Below are 22,156 nucleotides of genomic sequence, written 5' to 3'. Positions count from 1 at the left end.
ACCCACGGCACGGCCCAGACGGAGGAGCTGAAGGCATCTATGTACTGCACAGAGGGCCAGGCGGCTGCCTCCAACTGCCCAGAGAGCTGGAAGGGCAGCCACGCCACCCCAAAACCCTGTAAATGACCTGCTAGAAAGCTCAGCACCTTCACAGGAGTTCTCACACCCATAACTACAGAGAGGTTGAACCAATGGGGTCTGCACATCACCCCACTCATCCCAGAGAGGAGGAGAGCACGAGGAAGGTGCTACACACCTGAAAAGAGTCAGTACAACCTCTGCCTCGGGTCCACAAAAGAAGAGATTACAGAGGTTTGCAGAAACCTTCTGCCAGAGCCCTTCAGGACACCAGGGAGGTGGGAGTTAACCGCAGCAGGTTCCCTTCCACAGCACGCACAGCCAGCAGACACGCGATCCCACTGCCTGGCATGTGCGTATCTGATGGAGCTGCATCTGTCTCCTCGGATTTTCTCCAAGCAATTTGCTCAGGGAACAAGCTCCTCCTGGCATAAGATTTCATCTGCTCTGACTGCTGCCCTCCACCTGAAGCAGCAATAAATCCTTGCCGGGTGACATCAGAGCCAGCTGCTGAGCGCCAGCGTCGGTGGCAGGATTATGGGAAGAGGGATGAATGGGAGATATTAATGGAGCGGCTCCTCCCAGGGACCAGCTCTGCAGCCAAGGAGGGACTCAATCCTGCTGCTTCGCTGACCCTCTCCCATCCCAGGGGACCTCTGCCAAGCCACTTTGTCTCCTGCCCCTGCAAAACCAAATCCTGTCACAGCAATTTGGAAGGTGATTTGGGAGGGCAAAACGCCTGGCTAACACAAGCATATGGCAGACCCAGGGGTTTTGGCCCATCACAGACTGACATTCCTGGGCAAGAGGTGGGACATCCCTCCGACCCGGGCACGGCTCCAGAGGGCTCAAGGAAACCCTCAAGTTCATTGGGAACTTGACTGGGGCAGGGAAGAACTGAAATCTTGACAGACCCCAGTGCAGCTCCCTCACCCCCACTGCTAGCAGTCACCTCCCAACAACTTCACGGGGAGAGAAGGCAGCTGGCAGGGAGGAGAAGCGCGTGCAGGCAACTTATCTTCCACGCACCAGGACCTCTGTGTTTTGCAAACAATCGCAAGGGAGAGGAAGTCGGTGGGGATGCAGGGGCAGGCAGAGCCCAGCCAGGCAGTCGTGGCTCTGCCTGTGACATCAGCAGAGTCCCCACGTGCGCCCCAGCTAAGGTGGGCTCTGGCCTCAAGGCCGTACAGTTCAGTCCAAAAAAATCCCTGCTGCCTTCACGGCAGCAACATGCAATCAGAAAACTCACAGCTGGGTTTTCCCTGAGGTTAAGCTCAGCCTGAAGAGGGAAAAAACCAACATGGGAGGATACCTGCCAGAGGGGCCTGCAAAACCCACACAGCACAGCAGGGAGGGAAAAGGGAAGGACGCAGGAGCATCCCCAGCGGGACCTGTGCTTGAAGAGGTCCACCTCATCCCTGTTACGTGGCATCTGTCCTGCCCCCACCACGCTGACCCCCCAGCGGTTTGCTGGCACAGAAAGCTACCCACAAAAATGCTCTGGGAGCTGGCAGCCCTCCCCCAGCCCAAGAAACGAGTCCAAATAATTTGATACCCCCACGGTTCACCCCTTCCTGTAATGCTCGGAGTGCCTGGACAAAGCTGATACAAATGACAGGGGAGCAGAGAGAGCACTGTCTAACCATCGCTGCTGTCTAACCACCACCATCCTCTTCCTCTTCTCCAATTAAAAAAAGAAAGGTGCAAAGAGCAGAACTGGTCTATCATGAGAAAAAAGAAAAAAGGCAAAAGGAAAGAAAAAGCACAAGAGCAATGAGGGAGGGCTGCAGGGTCTTTGTCTTGGCAGGGTCCGGCCAATGCTGGGGAACTCCCCACTCCAGCTCCTGGAGCAGCTCCTGCAACTGCCCCCATGCCACCCACTCCACCAAGCGCTCACTAACAATGATAACTTTTGAACACCTAAAATGTGCTGGAGTTCACAAAGTGCCCCAGGGGAGGACTCAAGCACGCAGTGCTGCAGGATTCATAGAAGAAAAGGTGCTTTTGAAAGATAAAAGTGGCAAGATGGCCTGCAGAAAGCAAATTATTCACATTTGCAGAGGCCTTTGCCCTGCTCAGTGCTGGCGGCACCTCTGAATCCAGCTGCCGGCATGTGCAAGATGCAGCGTGATCAGAGCTGTGATCAGAGCCAAGCCAAAGTCACCCATGGGAGGTGGCAGCCAGACCTGGGGTCCCTATCATGTTTAAAAGCCGGACATGGCTTTCCCTTAACCCCGTGCTAACCCCCGAACTGTCCCCCTCCTGAAGGCGCCCTTGGCAGCAGCATGGTCCGGCACCTGCTCCTGCAAGTCACAGCAGCCCGAGGACGAGCCGGGCTCCCGACCCGGTCCCCATCCAAGTGGCTTCCCCTGCGCCAGCCCCTCCGCCCAGCACTGCCCTTCAGTCAGGGCACGGCGCAGGGCACAGCACCACACTGACCATGCTGGGAGCCTCTGCGCTATGGCCCTGCCTGCGGCAGGAGCACCGAGTTGCTCCTGGGCACTGGGACCAGTAATTTGGCTTCTCTGGTCTCCAGGCGATGCAGCTGAGGAGCACGGGAGACGGCAGCTCTGTGCAAAAGCAGCCAGGCACCGGCCCAGCACCGCAGCCCCAAGCTGCATCAGTCCAAGAAATGACAGTTCCTTGGAGCACTGGGGTTTAATACCATCACAAAAAAAAGAAGTTATTTTAGAGTTTGACCTTCCTCTTAGAGGAGTCTCTGAAAGACCAAGAAGAAAAACAAGTGTGAGCCATTAGCAAGGGAGGCAAGAGGAGCAGTTAGCTGGCAGCACATGGGCTCTTCTCTCCCACAGCCTACCCCAAAGACCCCCGTGAGCCGCCTCCGGCTTGAGGTGGGTCCGCAGCTCCAGCCAGCTGCCTTTCAGAGGTGGCTGAGCCCTTCACCACAGGCACACGTAGGTCTCTTGTGGAGCCGAGGACAGAAGGCTATCACGTGCGGTGTGCTGAGCCCAGCCTGCATTTTCTGCAGGTACCTTTTGCAGCCCCCAAGAAGTAACCCCCCTGCGAGTAGCCAGGAAGCTGCAGGCTGGGGGTGAGAGCCACAGCTCAAGAGAGCTTGGGAATGTCCCCAGCACTCGCACGTGACTGTTCAGCTGGGATGTGGCCCCAGCCCAGCTGTAGTAGTGACCTGCTGCTGGCTCATACACTGCGCAAGGACACCCCTGCTCTCATTTTCTTCCCTCCAAAATGCTGGTTTTACTTTTTAAAAGTAAGGTAACTTCTAGCTTTTAATTTTGAAGAAAAAACACTGTGTTTCCAAGCTGCCATTAGAAATCAAAGCACCCGGCTGGGGGAGAGGGACGAGCACTGGAAAACTGCAAAAAGCACGCTTGCCGAAGGTTATTGCAGGAAGAACAGAAGCAACAGCCTCCACCAGGTCCCCATCCCTCCCAGCACCCTGGTGCAGCTCTGTGGCACAGCCCTACCAGAACATTGGCCTTGGGCCAGGCTCGGGGGAGTGGCCATCAAGGAAGCCCCCTGCCCAGCAGCTCCTGGCTCTGAAGTGTGCTTCTGAGGCAGCCCAGCAGCAGGTGGAGCTCAGGGAAGGGGGCTTTGATACCACCCAGGTACTTTGGGCTCATTTTCGACCTTTCTGGTTAATGACTGGCTTTTCATCCTTTCCGCCTGTCCCAGCCCACCCCAAAGCACCACCGAGGAGCTGCTATGAGATGCCTGCTCCAACGAACCCTCACCGCGAGCAGAACGTGCTGGCCTGGCTCCCGGGGGCACAGGCAGCTGGCAGAGGCAGCGGGCTGCAGGCTCCTGCCACTCGGCTGTAGCCCAGTGCCAGGGCACACGAGCCATCAGCCACGCTCCAGTCACCCCTGCTGCCACCAGCTTCCTCCTGCCTTGTGTTTTAGAGGGCAGCATCCAGCTCTGGCACAGATGGGCAGGGGGGAGCTCGGGGGGCTGCAGGCTGCGGATGCTGCCCAAGGCTGTCTTTGGAAAGTCCCAGGAGGAGCTGGGCTGGCGCTTGGCCACTGCTGCAGACTGGCCAGGGGAGAAATAAGCTGGCTGGGGCACGGTGCCCTGCCCGGCCCAGGGTGAAGCACCAGGACATCATGACCAGGAGGTAACAGGACCCACCACCTGCACAACCTAAACCCGCCCCTCGGTAATCCCCAGGCAGCTTCCCCCCAGATCCCATATGCCAGAGGGCTGGGGCAGCCACTTCGCTCCAGCTCCCAGCCCAGCTCTCCAGTCACACTCGTACAGGGAGGAACGGGCCAGCAGTGCCACCTGACTGGGAGAGGGGCTGGCACTACGTCTGTGTATCGCCCAGGATGCCAAGGCCAGCATGAACACAGAGGGGTAGGATCCAAGCATGGCCCTGGCAGCCAGGAACTCCTGCCCAAGTCATTCCCCTTCTGGCTTCCCACAAATGCCTTATGCCAATTTTTTTAAGAATTTATTTTTAAACAAATCACTTTTGGTTTTGGACACCTCCGTGCCTGGGAGGACACTTGTCTCTATCTGAGGTGGCTGAGCTGAGGCACCCGGAAGGACAGATCAGCACCTGCCTTTTGGTGCAGGGGTGAAATTGGCAAAGTATCACCTGTTTCAGGAAGACATTGTCCTCCACCTCCCACTGCTGGGAGCTGGAGGAGTCACCTCCTAGCATGTTTTTGCAAGATCTCCTGGCTTTTAGGGAAGAAAAAAGTCCAAAGAAGATTTGGGAACTTTTAAACACAGCTACACTTTGACCTCTGCAACCAGCCTGCCTTGAGGACCAAATACTCCATTCCCAGGGGAAAACTGAGCAACAGCCGGGGAGCATCCCTGCTCATGCCACCACTTCACAGCAGGATCCCTCTGGTCCCTTGCCATTCATCTGCACTTGGAGGAATCCCTACATTTTGTGAAGTCCTGAAAGCATTCCTGAGCCCTGACGCAGCTCCGAGGCACACCTAAGGAAGAAAGATGTGATTTTAGGAGAAAAGCCACATAGCTGTGGCTTCCACTACAGCGATGAGATCGTGTACTCAGGCCTTTACCAAGTTACGGCCAGGCACTACAGGGTGTGACAGGGCAGGAAAACCATGTGAAGGGACTAGAAGCTTCTCTTGCTGGTGGCAAGGACAAACTCTCGCAGCGAGAATCGACCGCTGCAGAGCCCCAGAGCTCACTGCTTGCCATGAGCAAACTAAGCCCAACTGCTCTGAGGTCCCTGCAGCAGCTCTGCTCTGAATGACCCGGCGTGCCAGTTTCACAGACACTCCTGAGCTCTGCACAAGACTCACGTCCACCTCAGTGCTGTCCCCAGAAAGTGACGGGGAGGCCAAGGCAGGGGGTCACACCAACCCCCCGTGTTGAGCACGACAGACAAAGCAACGGCCACAGCCCCAGTTGTATCAGACTCCTGCCTAGAGCACATTCTGGGAAGACAGCTTGCCCAGAAGCATGCCTGCTGTGGGATGTTCACTGGCAAGCAGGGAAAAGGAGGTGGAAGGACACAAGTAGACCCTGCACAGGTCAGAGCCCTGCCAGCAGGGAGGTGCTGGCAGCAGGAGGTGCAGCATTCCCAGCGGGCGTCCAGATCCACCTGGGTACTGAAAGAATCAGGTAGTGAAAGGTACAGCAAAATCCCCAAAATACCTCTCCTACAACGCCTGGGTCTGGAGGAAGGATCAGAACCCTTCACGACACCGGGAGAGACAGACCCTCGAGGCACTGCTGAACGCGGGAACCACTTGGCTGGATTTTAAACACAGCGTTTTCCCAAGCTCTGCAATTAAGTGGCGATCCCATCAGGGAGTTCAGGAACAGGACGATTTAGCCTGGCACCAGCCAGTCTGTCACGCTGGGAAGAGCTAACATTAACTCCCCACAGACAGAGGCGGCACAGCGAGGTGGGTGAACTCACCCCCACCCTCCGTGCGGGTGCCTGAGCCGGAGCTGCCACCAGCGCCTCCCACCTCCTGCTCCTTTTGCACGCAAGCAGCCTGCCGAGATGACCACGTTCACTGCAGGTTTAGCTCAGACCTTGGTTTGAAAAGGCACTGCTTAAAATACCAGGGAGCAACGAGATCTACGGCTGTCAGAGGCTCCCAGCCTGCTCCAGGGCCCGGCTCTTTTCCCTCGTCCTAGGGCACGAGCCCTTTCCCAAAGCACCCGCTGCCAAGGCCGACGCTCTGCCTGGCAGAGACTCCATCAACACGTCCAACACGCATTCCTGGAGACATCCAAGCTGCACTGTTGGCACAGCGGTACCTGGCACTGCCAGGCCTCTCCCAGCTGCCTGATGCCAACCGAAGAGTTAACAGCTTGCTGAAAGCCTCCTGGGGCACGCAGAGTCCTTGGGAGAGGAGCAAGCTACCCACCCTCTAAACAAGAGTTTGCTTGAACTGTTTCCTGATAAACTTGGTTCAAAATGCAAAGCGACCATGGAAGGTGCTTGGATTTTATTCAGGCCTTTCTCTCTCCCATGCATAAAATTTTAGGAGAGTCTCAAAACCACCAGTTTCAACAAACGGAGAATCTACCCGGCTTAAAATACTGACTCTCTTCCCCAGCAGGGCGAACACCCCACAGGCCCCCATGCTCCATCCGCTCTCCCGAGGCGCGTGGTGCAGTGGGAGGGCAGCAGCCTGTGAAACGTTACTCACCAAGTGTTCCCGGACTGGGGGACACACGCAGGCCTGCACGGGCCAGCACCGCTTCCAACAGACAGGGCTGAAGCGTAACGCTCTCCCTGGCAAACCCGAAGGGCAACAGGTATGGGGAGGAGATGGGAAACACTTCTGCCATCAGCCCTTCGGGCTGTGATGGGCTTTGAAAGATCAAGCACAGCTTGAAGGGGCTGAGGAAAAGGAAACTGAAGGAAGTAAGGGCTACCTGCAACGTGCCGTGCTTCAACACTGTACGGCCGGTCACCACCTTTGGTGCTGACAGTCACAGGCATGTGCCAGCTCCTCCTGCTGCAGGAGGTGGGTACCAGGGCAATCCCTGCACAAGTAGGTACAGCAAGGACAGAAGACAACCCTTCTCACCTAGACGGAGCTCCCCGAAATTGCCGCATCCAATCTTCTTGCCGACCCGGAAGTTGGGACCCACCATTAAGACTCCCGAGTTGGTTCCAGCACTCCGGCTTCCATGACTGCTCCTTCCTCCGCCTGTCTTGGACATTCTTTTACCTTCCTCCAGCTCCCCTTTCCCTCCTCTCTTATCAAAATCCATAAGTTTGTGATACCCCGGCCTCTCCACGGTTACGCTGCTGCCATACAAATCCCAGAGCTGCCGGAAGTTGAGGGGTGAGGAGGAAAGAAGCAGGGCTCTTCTTGGTTAATACACCATCACGGTGAGCGATGGGAGAGTGGGGCGTGGAGAAGAAGGGATAAGTGGCCACCCGCAGGTGCTGGGCTACTGAAATGTTAGTGCTTTCCAAGGTCCCGCCGGGATTGTCATCATCGCCTGTTACACGGAGTTCTTTGGTGGAGAGAACATCCTGCAGAGAGGGTCCTCCCAGCGTGGCTCCTCAGTCTCCCAGCTGTGGAAAGGAGAGGAAGAAAATTAGCACGAGGAACCTAGGAGGCAGAGGACAACAGGGGTCATGGGCTCCAGGCTCCTGCCCCCCGGATAACTCCCGCAACGATGAAGGGTGCCACAAGTGAAGGGTGGGAGAAGCTGGGGTTATCGGGACCGTTGCAGGGTGCCCCACGTCTAAGATGCTGGCATAAATAAATAAAAGTCTGACCACAGCGGCAGGTAAAATACTTGATGAGCACCCTCCAGATCAGAGCCAGCGGAGAGTCACACAGGGAGAACAACGTCCCCAGGAGGAAGGGCTGCTGGCAGCAGGGAGACCTTCGGAGGCACCAGCCGAGGCGCTTGGGGCCAGACTGCCACTGGTCAGACCCAAGAGCCCCCAGGAACGGAGGACACATGTAAACCACTGCGTTACAGGGCAAACCACGCCAGGCGTGCAGTTTCCTATGAACTGAAAAGAGGATATTCTCCCCAGGCGGCTGCCTGCTGGGAGGGTCCCTGCGGGTCCAGAGGTTGTGGCCAGCTGAGTCAGAGCACTTCCCCCCAGCACCAGCCTCCGCTGCGGCTGGGCCTGGACTTTTGTGCCAGCGATCCTGCGCCAGGACGCGTGGGAGAGGACCCTGTTTCTAAGCAGCTGTACGTGTGTGTGGAATGACCACACTCAGGGCTCCCATGACAGCCTGCCCAGGTCTGCCACAGACAGTGGCAAACAGGAACCCAGGACTGAATGACACCCTGCTTACCTCCACAGCAAGCTCCCGATTGCCGTCTCTTCCTCCTCTGCTCTCGCAAACAAACCTTGATTTTAATTGCAAAGCTCGGAGCAAGGCACAGTGGCCAGCAGGGCTGCTGGCTACACCTGGGCAAAAGCTGCCGTGACACTTGCTGAGAGTATCTGAAAGGCTGTGGATGCTTGTTCGCTCAGTGGTTATGCAGCACCTTGCCTACCTTGTGTGCAGCTCCCAGCACTTCCCAGTTAGGCTGGTGGGAAGCCCCATGCTGGTGGACAAACTTGGGGTTCTCCTCAGCCCCCACAAACAGGCAGGACTCAGCTCAGCCCCTCAGACCAGGGAGGTCCTTCCCAAGTGCACACCCCTGCTCGTTGCAGGTGGGTCAGACTAAATGGCCTTTAAAAGGTCCTTTCTGACCCAAACTATTCTGTATTACACAAGCCCCCACCATGCAGCTGATGGTGTTCACACAGGCACAGCTCCACACTGAGGGGAGATCAGCCCCTCGCTCCCTCCTGGAGGGGCAGGACAAGGACCATTGAGCAGCTCCATGCCCAGGGAGCCACGCTCCCAAGAGGGAGCCGCGCTCTCCCTCCATCCAGGACTCCCACCAGAGCTGCCTGGGGGAGGTCAGGCTCGGTCCCTCCTCACAGGGATGCCCATATGGAAGGAAGACAGAGCATGCCAGGAGCAGGACAGCAAGGAAGCTAAACATGGGCTGGAAAGCACAGAGAGTCAGGCAGGGGCTGGGTGCACAGTGGGAGGCCATGTGAGACTGGCAGACTGACACAAGCACGCACTGCCTGCTTCCCCCCGGCGCTCATCCTAGAACCACTGAACGGTTTGGGTTGGAAGGGACCTTAAAGATAATCTCGTTCCAAGCCCCCTGCCATGGGCAGGGACACCTTCCACTAGACCAGGTTGCTCAAAGCGCCATCCAGCCTGGCCTTGAGCACTGCCAGGGATGTGTTTCTGGTTTTGCTCCCAGCTCAGCCCTTGCTGCATTTTGAGCAGCCGAGCTGGGAGGCAGCTCTCACCCCTCCCTGCCCACCCCCAGCCCCATTCCCCCTCTCACCACCTTCCCCCAAGCCTCTCCGTGCTCCCGTGACACCCACCAAGAGCCCTTGCTGCTGTGGCCTCATTACCTGAGGGTTAAACAAGCAAACCCCCACCCCTCCAGCGCTCAGACTTCAGGAAATGAGCACACTGCAAGTCCTGACGCTTGGCCAAACCCCGTAAAACTTTTTATTGGCTCTCAATAGCTATTAATAACAAAAAAAGGTTTCTTGTGCTAAAGGGTGCATGGGGGGAAATGGGGGAGGGTCTAACAGCAATAGAGGGAAAAGACACCCAAGCCAAAGCTCAGCATGGGGGCATGGGGGAAGGACCAGCCACGTAAGGGTCTGTGGACAAGGGAGCTGCTCCCTGGGGCTGCCCCGCTCCCAGTCCTCACCTGACACGAAATCCTCACCAGGGACCACCACACCGTCCACAGCATCCCAGCAAAATGCTGCTGGTCTCCAGGAGGAACTGGAGCTGCAGGTACCAAAGGTGCAGGGTGCTGGTCCAGCTCCTTGGGGCTGTCGCGGGTGCATGACGCCCATCTGTGGGACCTGCCCGTTCAAGTACTGGGGAACAAGACTTACACGTGGGATGGGAGCCCCTGCCTTCCCCTGCAGGCTCTGTCCTCCAGCCCACCACCTCTGGAGCATCACCAGAGCACAGCAGCCCAGGCCACCCCCAGCAGTCCAACACCTAGGGACTATCCTGCTGCACCCGGCACCTCTCGACCGAGGGAAACTGAGGCACACAGAGCCTTCCAGCTTCCCCAAAGGCAGGCAGCCGCTGGCTCCTGCCCTGACGCTACCTTCCCCTGGCAGCCAGCAGGCTCTGTCCCGTGCCAGCAGGAAGCGAGGTGGGAGCGGCAGTGGCGCAGGGCTTCCCTGCGCTTTGTTCTCCCCTAGCCCCGAGCGCACATGGCTGACACGTGATATCCTGCTCATTCTTTGCTCCCCCAATAATTTCCGCTCGGGGTTCGGTGCATTGATGGTGCCCTCCTGCCCGGCTCACACTTCTTCCACCTCTGCCGGCCTCGTGCAAGGACGCCAGAGAGCCATTTCCCCCACAACTTCCCAGAACAGGCGGCAGAGCACAGCTCTGCCCAGGCACCTCAGGAGCCACCTTCCCGGACGTGGCTCCAGCCACGCACTGGGGAAGGGGAGGCAGCCGGCGATGCGTGGGCCACAGTTTCATACCCCGTTTTCATTTTGAATCAGACCTTTATGTTCAGTCCCAGGGGATTTCAGGCCCAGACTGTTTGCACAGTCAGGCGGCCGACAGCCAGAGCTGAGGGAGCTCCAGCCCCCGCGCTTGGGATTATTATTTTTTTTTTTTTAAAGTTATGGGCCAGTCTCTGCAAGTTAATTTCAGACAATGGAGTGCAACAGAGCCCTAACAGAAGAGAAAAATAAATACAGTTTCCTGCGAGCACTGGGAGACTGTGCCGTCTCCCCTGGCTGACAAACACAGGCAGCGGTGTAGCATGACTCTCCAGCCCTGCCTGCACAGCAAGCCCCTGCCCCGGGAGCAGCCCTCCCAAAGAACCCAGCTCCAAAGCCCAATTTCAGGCACCTAGGCCAGGGCGATGACCAGCGAGGCCACCGCAGCGACGCCCGCGCTGGGGCTGCGTGCCAGCCCGCTGCCGCACTGCAATTCCCCCTTTCCCAAAGCTGGGCGGGCAGAGCAGCAGGAAGCCACGTCCGTGTGAGTCAGGCCAGGGTAAGTGATGCTCCTTCAAACTCTGCCCACCAGCCTCCCCGGTGGGTGAGCCACTGGAGCTGAGGGCTAAGAGGGATCTATTTTTGCATCTGAAAAGCGCCAAGGAGAGCGATGGCTCTCTGTACCTTGGTACAAAAGCAGGACCCACCTCTCTGTGCAGTGTCAGTGACCGGTCAGGTTTTCCATTCTGTGCCATAAAGAGACCTCTAGCCTTTAAAATTGAGAACAACCTAATTAGAAACAGAAACCTTTGGTAAAATCCCAGGACTCCCACTGCTCTGGAGCAAACAGCCCTGCAAAATCTGTGTGTGTTAAAACACAACAGCCTCTGGATGAGCAACAGGGACCCTGGGTCCTACCACCCAGCGTACCAGCATCATGGGGAAGATGCCTCTGATAAAACTGATGGCACATTGTTGCATTTTGAACAGGAATCCTAACCCAGAAGGTCACATCGAGGCAAGCAGCCTCAGAAAAGCACCTTCTAGGCTGGATTTGTTGGCCTGGTATCAAATCTGATACAAGACGAGATTAAGAAAACTGCTTTCTCTTTGAGGGAGAAGGGGGACGAATAAGAAAAGAAAATATAAATAGGCTTGAAGTTTGGTAGAATAAATTCCAAAGCAAGCTGTGGGTGAGCACTGCCCTGCAGTGTTTGCAATGCAAGTGCTCCAAGCCAAGGAACCTGAAAGTGAAATAAGCTGCAAACAAGTGCAAGTGACTTCAGCACCTCCCCAAAACAAAACCATAAAAACAATGAAAGTACCATAAAGGGGGCTAAAATACACTCAAGCAATCATCTGAAACCCAAAGAAGGGGTTCATGACGTTTTTGTTGAAATAGTGGGTTGCTTTTATTTGCCATCTGGTTTTAAGTATGCCAGGTCTGCTCCAGTCCCATTTACAAGCTTTTCCCTGCAGTCATGAGGGTGAGAAAAAAGGGCTTGGGGGTGGGGGGCTTTTGATTGGGTTTGGTTTTTAGAGGAAAAAGCTGCAATTCTAGTGCCAGTTCTTGTCTCTGAGACCTGTGACTTGGGCTGAAATATCAAGACTCGGGAAATTTCCGGCCACATTTGCAAGCATAAAATACTGAAAAGTTGTATTTATTTATTTATTTTAGATTTCTTTCCTGTATAGCGAAACCTTGTGGCTGCCGAGAATGGACTTGTACCATACCATCTGGGGCACATTGTTCTAGGCCCTTTATACACACACAGTGTTCCTGCCCAAAAGAGGTTACAATTAAATGGGGCAAGACAAAAGAGGGGAAGAAGAGGAAAAAAATAGCATCCTGGAGCAGGGCAGTGACTGGTGAAGGTCAGGGAGCAGGTCTGTGGCAATGCTCAGAACAGATTCCAGGTGTCCTGAACCAAACGGCACCCACCGGTGGATGCAATGCCGCTACCAGCCACAGAGGCTCGACTGTCCCGAGCCCTGATCTCTAGCAAGCCTTTGGGATGGTTCCTTGAAGCCAGTTTCCTTATGTACTGTGTGCACTTTGCAAGAAGAGAAACACAGCTGCATCCAGATGAAAGAGAAAGGAACGCTTCTTGAGAGCACAAAAAAAGAAAAGCCCTTGACACTACGCAGCTCCAAGTACAGATCACTGCCAATTAAAAGCTAAAAATAATCACAAACACCCTGATGTCCCAAAGGATGACCCATCAGCTGGCTCCCAATGCAAAAATCCAAATCAAAAAGCAACTGATGGCCTTACACAGCTGAAAAGAAAACCCAATAAATTTTAAAGTTTAAGAGGCAGATGAAGTCTTAGCTTACAAGGAGATCAAAAGTCTTAAAACAAAGCAAGATCCAACATCTTTAAAGCAAGCTGCAGACAGTCCCAGATGATGTCTACAAAGGTCTGTAGTTAAAAATGTATTCCAGTCTTCCGTGCCGGCAGCCAACCCTGCTCATGACTAAACGGGAAAAAGCTGTGCCATGACACAGAGGTTTCCCAAAAGGAGGGGTCATGGAGTCTCACCAGGCTTCCCACAGGAGACCCCTGTAATGGGTATGGTCAAGCCAGAGGTGGGAGCGGAGGCACTGGAGGGACGTGGGGCAGTTCCCTCCTCCGGTGGGAGGACAGGAGAACCGGGGCGTTCTGATGCAGGCACCCTCCGAGGGCTCAGCAATGAGAAAGGCAATGGGCTGCTGGAAGCTTCTAGGCAGCCTGCAGACACTTGAGCTCTACCCAAGTGCACGGAGACCAGCCTCCACACACCATGGCGGTGCTGCTGGGGCCCTCTCCATCTGGCCCACAACCCACATGAGGCCTCCAGAGACCCAAGACAAGCAGGACAACTCTTGGTTCTCATGCACAGCTCTTGACGAGGGGCTTTCCAGGTCAAGCAGGCTCTGGAGGGGAACAACTCATCTGAGGCATGAGCAACTATAGAATGAGAAACAGATGCTGAAAGGGGGAAAAAAAAATAAATAAAATGTTCATTCCAACCTAATGCTGTGAACTGTAGCAGGATGAAAGGTCCTCCTAGGATGGAGGTTTGTGCCCATACCTGCATCCTCCACTGGGCCACCATGCCCACGTATGCCGGTGGCAGTGGGGAGCAAAGGCCCATACAGGCTGGAGGAACAAGACAGAGCCTTGTGGACAAAGGCTGTGCCAGCTACTCCAAAGGACAGGGACTGGCCATGAAGTCACCTTCTCCCACCATCTTTTCTCTGGATCGAAAGGAAAAACCTTCTGGAGTGTTCCAGTGCAGCAGAAACCTGTCACGCTGGGTCTGCAGTATCCTGTGCTCCACAGGGCTGGCTGAGGTCCTTCCTCTGGGCTGAAGCTCCTCACTTCTGCCCTTTCGACAGCAGAAAGCTTTGAGGAAAAGCCTGCCCATACAGCCACCACAAAAGGGAAATCCAGTGGATTTTCCAAGATGTAAAAATAATGCAACTACTTCTCACGTTCTGGAAATTTTGTGCTCAGGCCAGATCTGTCCAAGCCCAACGCTAGCATTTGTTGCAGGACAGCCAACGTGATCAGTACAAGACAACCTGTACGGAGTGACAGCAAGCACATACACATGCGTAAAGACCCAGCATGACCCACTGTTATTTAATTGATGTTTAAGAACAAACTACAAGCAAACTGGAACTAGGCCACCTTTACAGTGAGGGGGAAGCATTCACACACCTTTGGCAGCAATTTAACTTCACAGGCTCAAAACTCCTCTCTTCCACAACCAGCACAGAGCTCTAAAGCCAGGGAGTGCCTCACCCCCAGCCCCGCAGCAGTAAGAACCCACTCCCCAGCCCGCCTTTCTTCCCCTTCACCTCTGCACGCACACACACTGCCACAGCCGTCAGCCTGGTCTGAGACAGCAGTGTCTGACGCCGTGATAAACCTGGTCCTGCTGCTACTTTGCAGAGACAGCACCACGCTCCAGAGCATGCTGCCAAGCTCCCTGTGACTCAAGCCTTAACATTTATGAGAAAAATCCATGCTGGGTAGATTTTTAAGGAAAAAAGACAATTGGTGGGAGAGGTTTTTTTGCCTTTTTTTTAAATGAAGATTTCTTCCAAGACTTGGACTTGGGCAGTTTACAGCAGCCTTTTGCTTGGGCAACATGAAAGCCATAAGCTGCAAGTGTAAGCTCCTCGCCCTGTCTTGTGCTGCTGGGCTCCAGCAACACAATGGGCTCCAGAGGCATCTCCTGAGCTTCCTCCACCCCTGGACACGCACCTCTCCTCCAAGCCAGACACAGCAGCTCACCAGCAGCTCCTTCCCACAGCAGACACGCTGAAGAGACATCCTGACCCCTGTCCAGGGGAGTTTCCTCCATGAGCTGGAGAGGCAGTGGGGCTGTGCAGCACTGAGCTCGCTCCACCTTGCACCTTCACCAGCTACAGCTCCAGTCACGAGAGCAAACCGCCCAGGACAGCAGAATATTCCTTATGACAAAGGCAAACTGGCTCATTATGGCCCAGTTTCCTACCAATCCCTCAAAAATAAAAAATAAAAAAAAAAAAGGAAATTTGAGTGCTTTGACTGAGGAACTCTAGGTACCTGGCAGAGAAGGGAGTTCTGGATGTGAGCATCTGACCTGCCACAGCACAGGAGAGTTGTGCCAACCTCATCAGGATGGAGGGCTGGCTGTGTCTCACAGACAGCCCCTGCAGAGGAGTTGGAGCAGCAGGGTAGAGGTGAAGGGGCCTTTGTCCTGGGAAATCCCTTAAAAATCAGGAAGTCCTGAAAGCAGCTGCTTTGCTACCAACGCACGATGTCTGTGCAGTTTCTGCGGATCACAGCCACAAGAACATCATCCCCTGACCCCAGCAGGGTCAGGTTAAGCAGAGATGGCGTCCAGGCCTCCTTGCAAGCTCCAACGTTTTTCCCAGCTTACAGTGAGGTGGGAGCCAGCACAGCTCTGTTTACTCTGTTTCCTCCTTTGTGCGTTCATGTCGGTGTCAGCACAACAGGAAGCTCTTGTTAAATAGTTCGTTACTTAACTGCTGATGCAGAGCCACTGGGGAACCCAGGCGTAATGTGCAGCGTGTTTCGAGAGGTGGGGAGCCTCACAGTTCAAGTTCAGGGCTTTGAGAATTTGAGATTTTAGAGCTCGCAGCTCTGCCACTGCCCCCCTGATGATTTGGGCATGTACTGACTTCCCGGCCCTTCACATCCCGGCCATTACACTGGGATACAACTCCCCTGCATCTGCCTCGTCCATTTGAGGTCCCTGGGGAGATGCTTGGCTCTTTCCCAGCTTTGGAACAGTGCTGAGAGCTCAGCAACCTTCCACCCTGCCTCCTCCAAGGCTTCCTTCAGAGAAAGGACGAGAACCCTGTAACTACCTGAAGAAACTCCCCACCAAGCAGCAACACCATCCCGTGAAATCCACCCACCATACCTGCACTGCTGCTGCCCACGCGCAAGGTCACCGGCCTGCTGGCGGCGAATATCCAACGGTCACAAATGGGCTTTTTGGATCCTCACATCACACCCACCAGCCTGCTGGGCCCAAGGAGCAGCCCTCGCCCGAAGCCCTACAAGCCCATCTCCCCGACTGCTTCTCAGAAGCTGTCGCATTCCTCGTTGCACAAACACGGACACCGGTTCACGTCTATACAGTGCTATCAGACTGAGTCATCGATTACACAGCAGACACAGTCCTATCACCATGGTCACTACCAGAAGTGTTTGAAGCAGTTTCTCCTTCAACACAGGAACAGATACAGCTGGTGTCCCCCTCCAGTGAACAAACACCACAGAGTGGTTTCACTTTTGGCCCCACTATGTTTACCATTAGGAAATTTGCAAGGGCAGTTTGTCCAAAACGTGGGGTTCCTTCCTCCAGGTTGTTTCTTGAAAAGAAATTTAAAAAAAAAGAATGAAGCCAAGGCTAATGTTTCTACCAGAACTTCTTCTAGTGTTTGAGGGGGGAAACAACCACCAAACCCACAAAAACTTAAACTGTAGTAGCAAAGCTTTTAATCCAACATGATCTGAGCATCCTTGTTCCAAACCTCCTCTCCCTTAGCGGCTTCCCAGATCTTCAAATGAGAACATGGTATGTCCATGAGGAGAAAGGCCTCCACCCACACGCTGCAGCTCAGCTCAGCCCCTCACGCAGTGGGCACAGGGTGCTCCCAGCACCTTCAGCCTCATCAACCCCTTCTGCCTCTGCTGCACCCAATGGCCAGGCTCTCACCCCCCCTGCGCAGCGGAGAGGTCACACACAGTGAACACTAGTCTTAGCAACATAATTAAAAAAAAATCTCACTAAGAGCAAATAATCAGACATACCATCACCTCCAGCTGTACAGTTAACACAAAACAAACAGAAAAATGACTGCTAGCAAATGAAGCAGGAACACGCTGAGCCTCAGTTAAAGCATTTACCATGCGTAGCTGTACTGCTCCCAGCACAGACCATCAGCCAGCCCAAACAGCTCTGCGTTTCACCCCTCTATCTGTGGCTCTCAGTCATGTCCAAAAAAAAAATCCAAGCCACAAAAATACCAGGATTTAAAATAAGAATAATAATAATAAAACTAATAAAAATAAAGTATTTGAGTTTTCCCAGGAGTTGAGCTGTGCTGTGAAGAAGATGGATTTGTCTTTCTGGCTTCCTCTTCCAGCTATCATGTCTATTAAGCTTTTCTCCAAATTAGAAGTGTTCTCTTGTTACTGGCTATTCCTTTCCCCAGGAGACTTTTTTAGACTGTGCATGCTGGTCAGCTCTTAACCTACAACAAATCAAGCTCCAAATCTCTTCAAACTTATTTTCTCCCAGCTTCCAAACACAAATATGGCTTTTAAATGGATTACTGTGAAATTTCAATATTAAACAAACAAACAAACAAACGGTTCGTGCCACATCATTCCCTCCATACTGAAGAGAAGAGTAAAGTTTCAACACTGCAGCACAGAACTGCTTCTACTGAAAGGGAGTCCCACTTCATAGCTTGAAGGCCTCACCAATGCTCAGCTACACCAAGTTCTCACAACACAAAATCTGTAATGACTCACACGTGATGTCATTGAGATCTTTGGAGGATACCAGCTAACCATCACCCTGCTTTCTAAAAGCAAAATCTCTGCTGTTCCTCAAACTCCAGCACCACTAACAGTGCAGTTCGTGCTGGGCAGCCCAACCATCCCAATCCCTTGCTGCCCAAGATGCTGTATGTGCTCACAAACCTGGATCGTGCCGTGTCCCCCTAATGCAACGTCAGCAACAGCCCCAAAAGAGTGGGAGCAAAACTGCAATCTGTTCTCTAAACACAATGAAATGAAATTAGTAGTAAAAAACAAGAGGAGGAAAGCACCAGTAGTAGTGTTTTCAGTTTCCAGCGGAGCCCAGAAGGCAACACTCTGAGCTGGTAGGAACTCACGTGAAGGTGTGAATTCCCCACGCTGTTGTGATTTTAAAACAACTGCCTCCCCTTTTTGGGAGAGGGGCACGGAAGAGCCAGACAAGCCGCATGCTGGAGAACACCCCTGGACCAGCAGCCGGACAGATTCACCCTGAAGTCTCAACTGCTCACACCACAGCTCAGCGTGGACGGGGAAAGCTCCCTGCCTGGCAGCGGGTGGGCAGGCAGGCAAGCAAGGATGCGTATGTATAGCATCAGCTCTACCAAGAGTCAGCTTTCTGGCAGCAGTTCAGCAGTAATTATGTTGCACCCAAAAATATCTAATGAGGAAACAGCCCCCTCTCTAACCAACAGCAGAGGGACCGTTTTGATGCATGTTTGCTCCCTGCTTGCATAAGCAGAAATGGAAATCAATGTGCTTTGGACAGTTCAAATTCAGAACAACCCAGATCCTCAACGTTTTTGAACACAAACAAGCTTGTGGAGTCAACAATTCTTCTAGGGCAACTCCTAAATCTCTCAGTAAAAGCAGCCACAAAGAAAACTTCATGAAGCATCTCTCCACTGCTGCAAGCTGCTATGCAATTTGCTCCCAGCTGAATGCAGAATTTCACTCTTTTTGTTGGATCCCTGTCCAAAGCAGTTACACCTGGACGGAAAGTATTAACTATGCTTTTACCAAGGAGCCGGAAATACCATGATGGAAATTTCAGCAGCAGCACAGGAACCAGGCAAAAAGCTAAAAATACTTCTATAGGAAAAATAGTAATAGTAAATATACACATGCTAAAATAAGACCAGATCTGAAAACTAGGCTGGAAGAAATCAAACACAGCACAAGTGAGACAAACACATCGAAGAAACAAGTGCTCAAGTGTCGATTCACTTTTTTGGACTCATCAGTTATGAACTTAAGCTTCCAACTACAGAATTCATAACATCAGAAAACACACCAAAGCTCTGTTAGAGAGACTTGAAGGGAAGCAGTTTTTTGTTGACTTTACAGACCCCTACTATACACCCTGACTTACCCCTTGCCTGACACACGATTGTGCCCAGCCCTAGGGCAGCCACCTCCCTTCTCGAGCCACATCCATCTCAGGAGCCATTCCCATGGTCCCCATGCCCGGTCCACAGCACACTGAAACAGCAGCAATGCCAAACCACTGTGGGGCGTTGGGAATGCAGAACCCCTGGCTGCAGGAGGGAGTCAGGCAGCAAGAGATACCCCTCTACCTTCTCATCCAGCCCTGCCATCACACCTCTGGGATGTTAGTGGCATCTTCTACCTGCTGTCTACTTCAGCATCCCTTCTTCAAGACTAGCAACAGCCATCCTCATGGCTGCTGGGCCGGGAGAGGTTCTGGTACACAGCTGAAAGGTGGCAAGATCAGCAAATGACCCAACCACAGCTCCAGCCTGCTACCCCATCGCTCAAACTAGTGTCACTTTGGCATTCCTGCTCACAGATGGAGCAATTTCTGTCTCAAACTGCAACCTGCTTTGCTATTACTGTAAGAGGACCACCACAGATTAACAGATGGGTAACCAGAGCAGTAAACCTGGTTCTGAACAACAACAGAAAAGACACGGGCTCACCTTCTGCCCCTGTGTGTAGTAAAGGACTCAAGGCTGTGATTCTGCAGGATCGGTCACATCTTAACAGTTCAGCACAAAAAAAGCCAATTAGGATGTTGAAGTGGTTTCAGTTTTACTAACAGTAGTACCGGAAGAAAGGAAGTTCATTACAGACAAAGCCGAGTCTCTGGCTGGGAGACCTTAAAAGGGCAGTACTGAAGAGTCTGATTCCTGGTTCTTCATCCCTTCCTGCAGCCCACATGCTCTAGCAGTTTCCATGGGACACATGCAGGCACCCCAGCCAAGACACTGATGATGCCTTTCAATCCCCTGCTCGGCACCACAAGCGCTGGATTCAATAAGGTGTTTCATGCACAGTCACTTACTCGAACGAGTGGTCTTAGCCATCAAGCCCCTCGCATGCAGCAGGTTTTGCAGTTCTGCCAGTGACTTTTCTATTTAAACCAGACAATACATCCACAACGCAGCAGGCTCCAGTTAGACACCGGATACTAATTAAATCCATGCCACTGCTGGAAGGCAGAGCTGCAAAGGAACCAGCTGCTTTCCAAAAGTCCACAGCAGTTGGCCAGCAAAAACCTGTTTACCAGCCCTGTGCCTTCCCCTTCTCCCCCCTCCACATATTTACTGAGGTTGACATGAGAGCACAACCCGCTTCTTTTCCAACCAGTCCTGTCCTGCCCAGTTCTTGCACTGATTTCATTGTCACAGGCACATTCATCTTGGGAGAGAGCCTGCAAAAGTTTCATTTCTGCAGTGAAGACCCAATATTGCTGTTTACTCCACTCATGCCCAAAGCACAAAGCCCAAGACTCAGCTGTACAGCCAACACTGACCCCCAACAAGCTTCAGAGCAGAACGATCCAGCCAGATCTGACTGACATACTGGGAAAAGTCAAGTCCCTAACGTTCCACCTACTGCAAAACCTGAGGTTCGCTTTCATACCTGGTAACTCCTCACAAAACAGGCTCTGCCTGCAAGCAGGTATCCAAAGGATTGTCTGCATCCCAAATCACCGAGTCACGTTTGTGCCCTGGGAAACAGAGAAGCCCAAGGAATGCTACTGCTCAAACGGCTACCGAACACAGACTACAGAGCCAGAGCCCAAAGCACCTTCAGGGTGGACAGCCCTATTGCATATTTCAACCTCTGCCACCAGACACAGATCCTTTTTAACGATTTTTGCTTCAGCTGTGGGGACAAAATGTGTTGAAAACTCAGCTACCCTTTTACTGCCCTGGCACACAACACACCAAACAAGGACAGATCCAGATGTGCTCCAAGCAACAGCCGGACCTGCAGCACCATGGGGATCCAGCTGAAAGAGACTGACTTGCGAAAGCTGGGCAGCACCTACAGATACAGAATGGGAGCAGCACAAGCACATCTGTAACAGGCATCGCTGTGCCCTCTCCATCCTTCCCCCAGCACCACAGAAGTTTCCAGAGCAGGTTCCACTTCAGGTAACGACACCAGTTCAGTAGCGAGAGGCAGGTGGCAGTGGGGGGACCCAAGGCACCTGCTAAGCCTTTCTATGCAAGGGATGAGCCTGTATTTGTCGCAAACACACAGATTCACTGCCACCACAACTCAGATCATCAGTCTGGTTGTGATGGTACCTGTGCTGGGCCTTGCAGGAAAGCACTGCTTTCAAATGTCAGGTTTCCAAGTAAGGCACATTCCCCTTCCACCTTCTTCCCTCCCATTTCCAGAGCTCACAGTCTGCTTCGCAGTCACCAGGCAGTGGCAAAAAAAAAGAAAAAAAAGAAAAAAAAAGAAAAAAAAAAAGAGGCTTCTAGACAAATAGATAATTTTCACCCAGCAGCTTGGAACAACCGCTTCCATTTCACATCTCACTTCTGAGGCTAGAACACCTCCTCCTGTGCTGCTGCAGCCTGAAATAAGGTTAAGACCATCTCTACCAGCACGCTGCTTCCCCAGCCTGGACCTGAACACTTCCATGCCCTCAAAAGCTAGCACTATTCATAAAAACAAGATAAAGCGCTGGTCGCTTTTCTCTTGATAAGGATCTTAGTGCACATCCGGCAGCATGCACAGGAATGGATGTTTCACAGACAGAACTCTCTTCGGTTTCACAGACAGAGCAGAGGAAGGCTCTCTCCCCACCTCCACTGCAGCCTTTGCTTTGCAGCAACAGCCACAGCAGCAGGGAGCTGCCCTGCCTCCTGTCAGGCCACCGGGCAGAGGCTGCAGAACCTGCCCAGCAAAAGGCTCAGGGGCAGGCTGCTGCAAGAGGACTTTGACAGCAAACCCAGAGGAACAGCAGGTACAAAAGCAGGCAGCAGGAAAGGAAACATCAGAGGAGCAAGCCAATGGCCCAGCAAAGCAGGGGGGGGGGAAACACTGCAGCAGGTGCAATTCCATGACGTGCCCACCTGAGAGCCTGTCCTAAAAGCCCACCTGATCATCACCTTCTGGAGCCAGCAGCCACAGCGACCCAAGAGAACAGCACACAGCCGGTGCTGTTAACATACCTCACCAGAGCAGGAGAGCAGCTGTTTTGGCAAACAACCATCTATTTCCCACCCCACTATGATGGGCTTATTTCCCAGCCTAGCATCAGGACTGCTTTGTATTACTTGCTGTTAATAAACTTCAGGGTTTTCCCT

At 53.3% G+C, this 22,156-nt stretch overlaps 1 protein-coding gene across 3 annotated transcripts in view; it reads right to left on the bottom strand.

Moving 5' to 3' along the window:
* CSNK1G2 (casein kinase 1 gamma 2) overlaps window positions 1-22,156 on the bottom strand; it is a 46,397-nt gene that overhangs the window by 8,904 nt on the left and 15,337 nt on the right. For all 3 annotated transcript variants that reach the window (XM_055707766.1, XM_055707768.1, XM_055707767.1), the window contains one exon: window positions 7,089-7,585. In XM_055707766.1, coding sequence (XP_055563741.1) covers window positions 7,089-7,275 — 187 coding nt within the window. In that variant the 5' untranslated portion in view covers window positions 7,276-7,585. The remainder of the gene's footprint in view (window positions 1-7,088; window positions 7,586-22,156) is intronic.

Source organism: Falco cherrug, chromosome 4 (assembly GCF_023634085.1).
Source record: "Falco cherrug isolate bFalChe1 chromosome 4, bFalChe1.pri, whole genome shotgun sequence".
Classification (NCBI taxonomy): Eukaryota; Metazoa; Chordata; class Aves; order Falconiformes; family Falconidae; genus Falco; species Falco cherrug.
The sequence above is the reverse complement of the archived record's forward strand: the minus strand, read 5'-3'. Positions and strand labels throughout refer to the sequence as shown.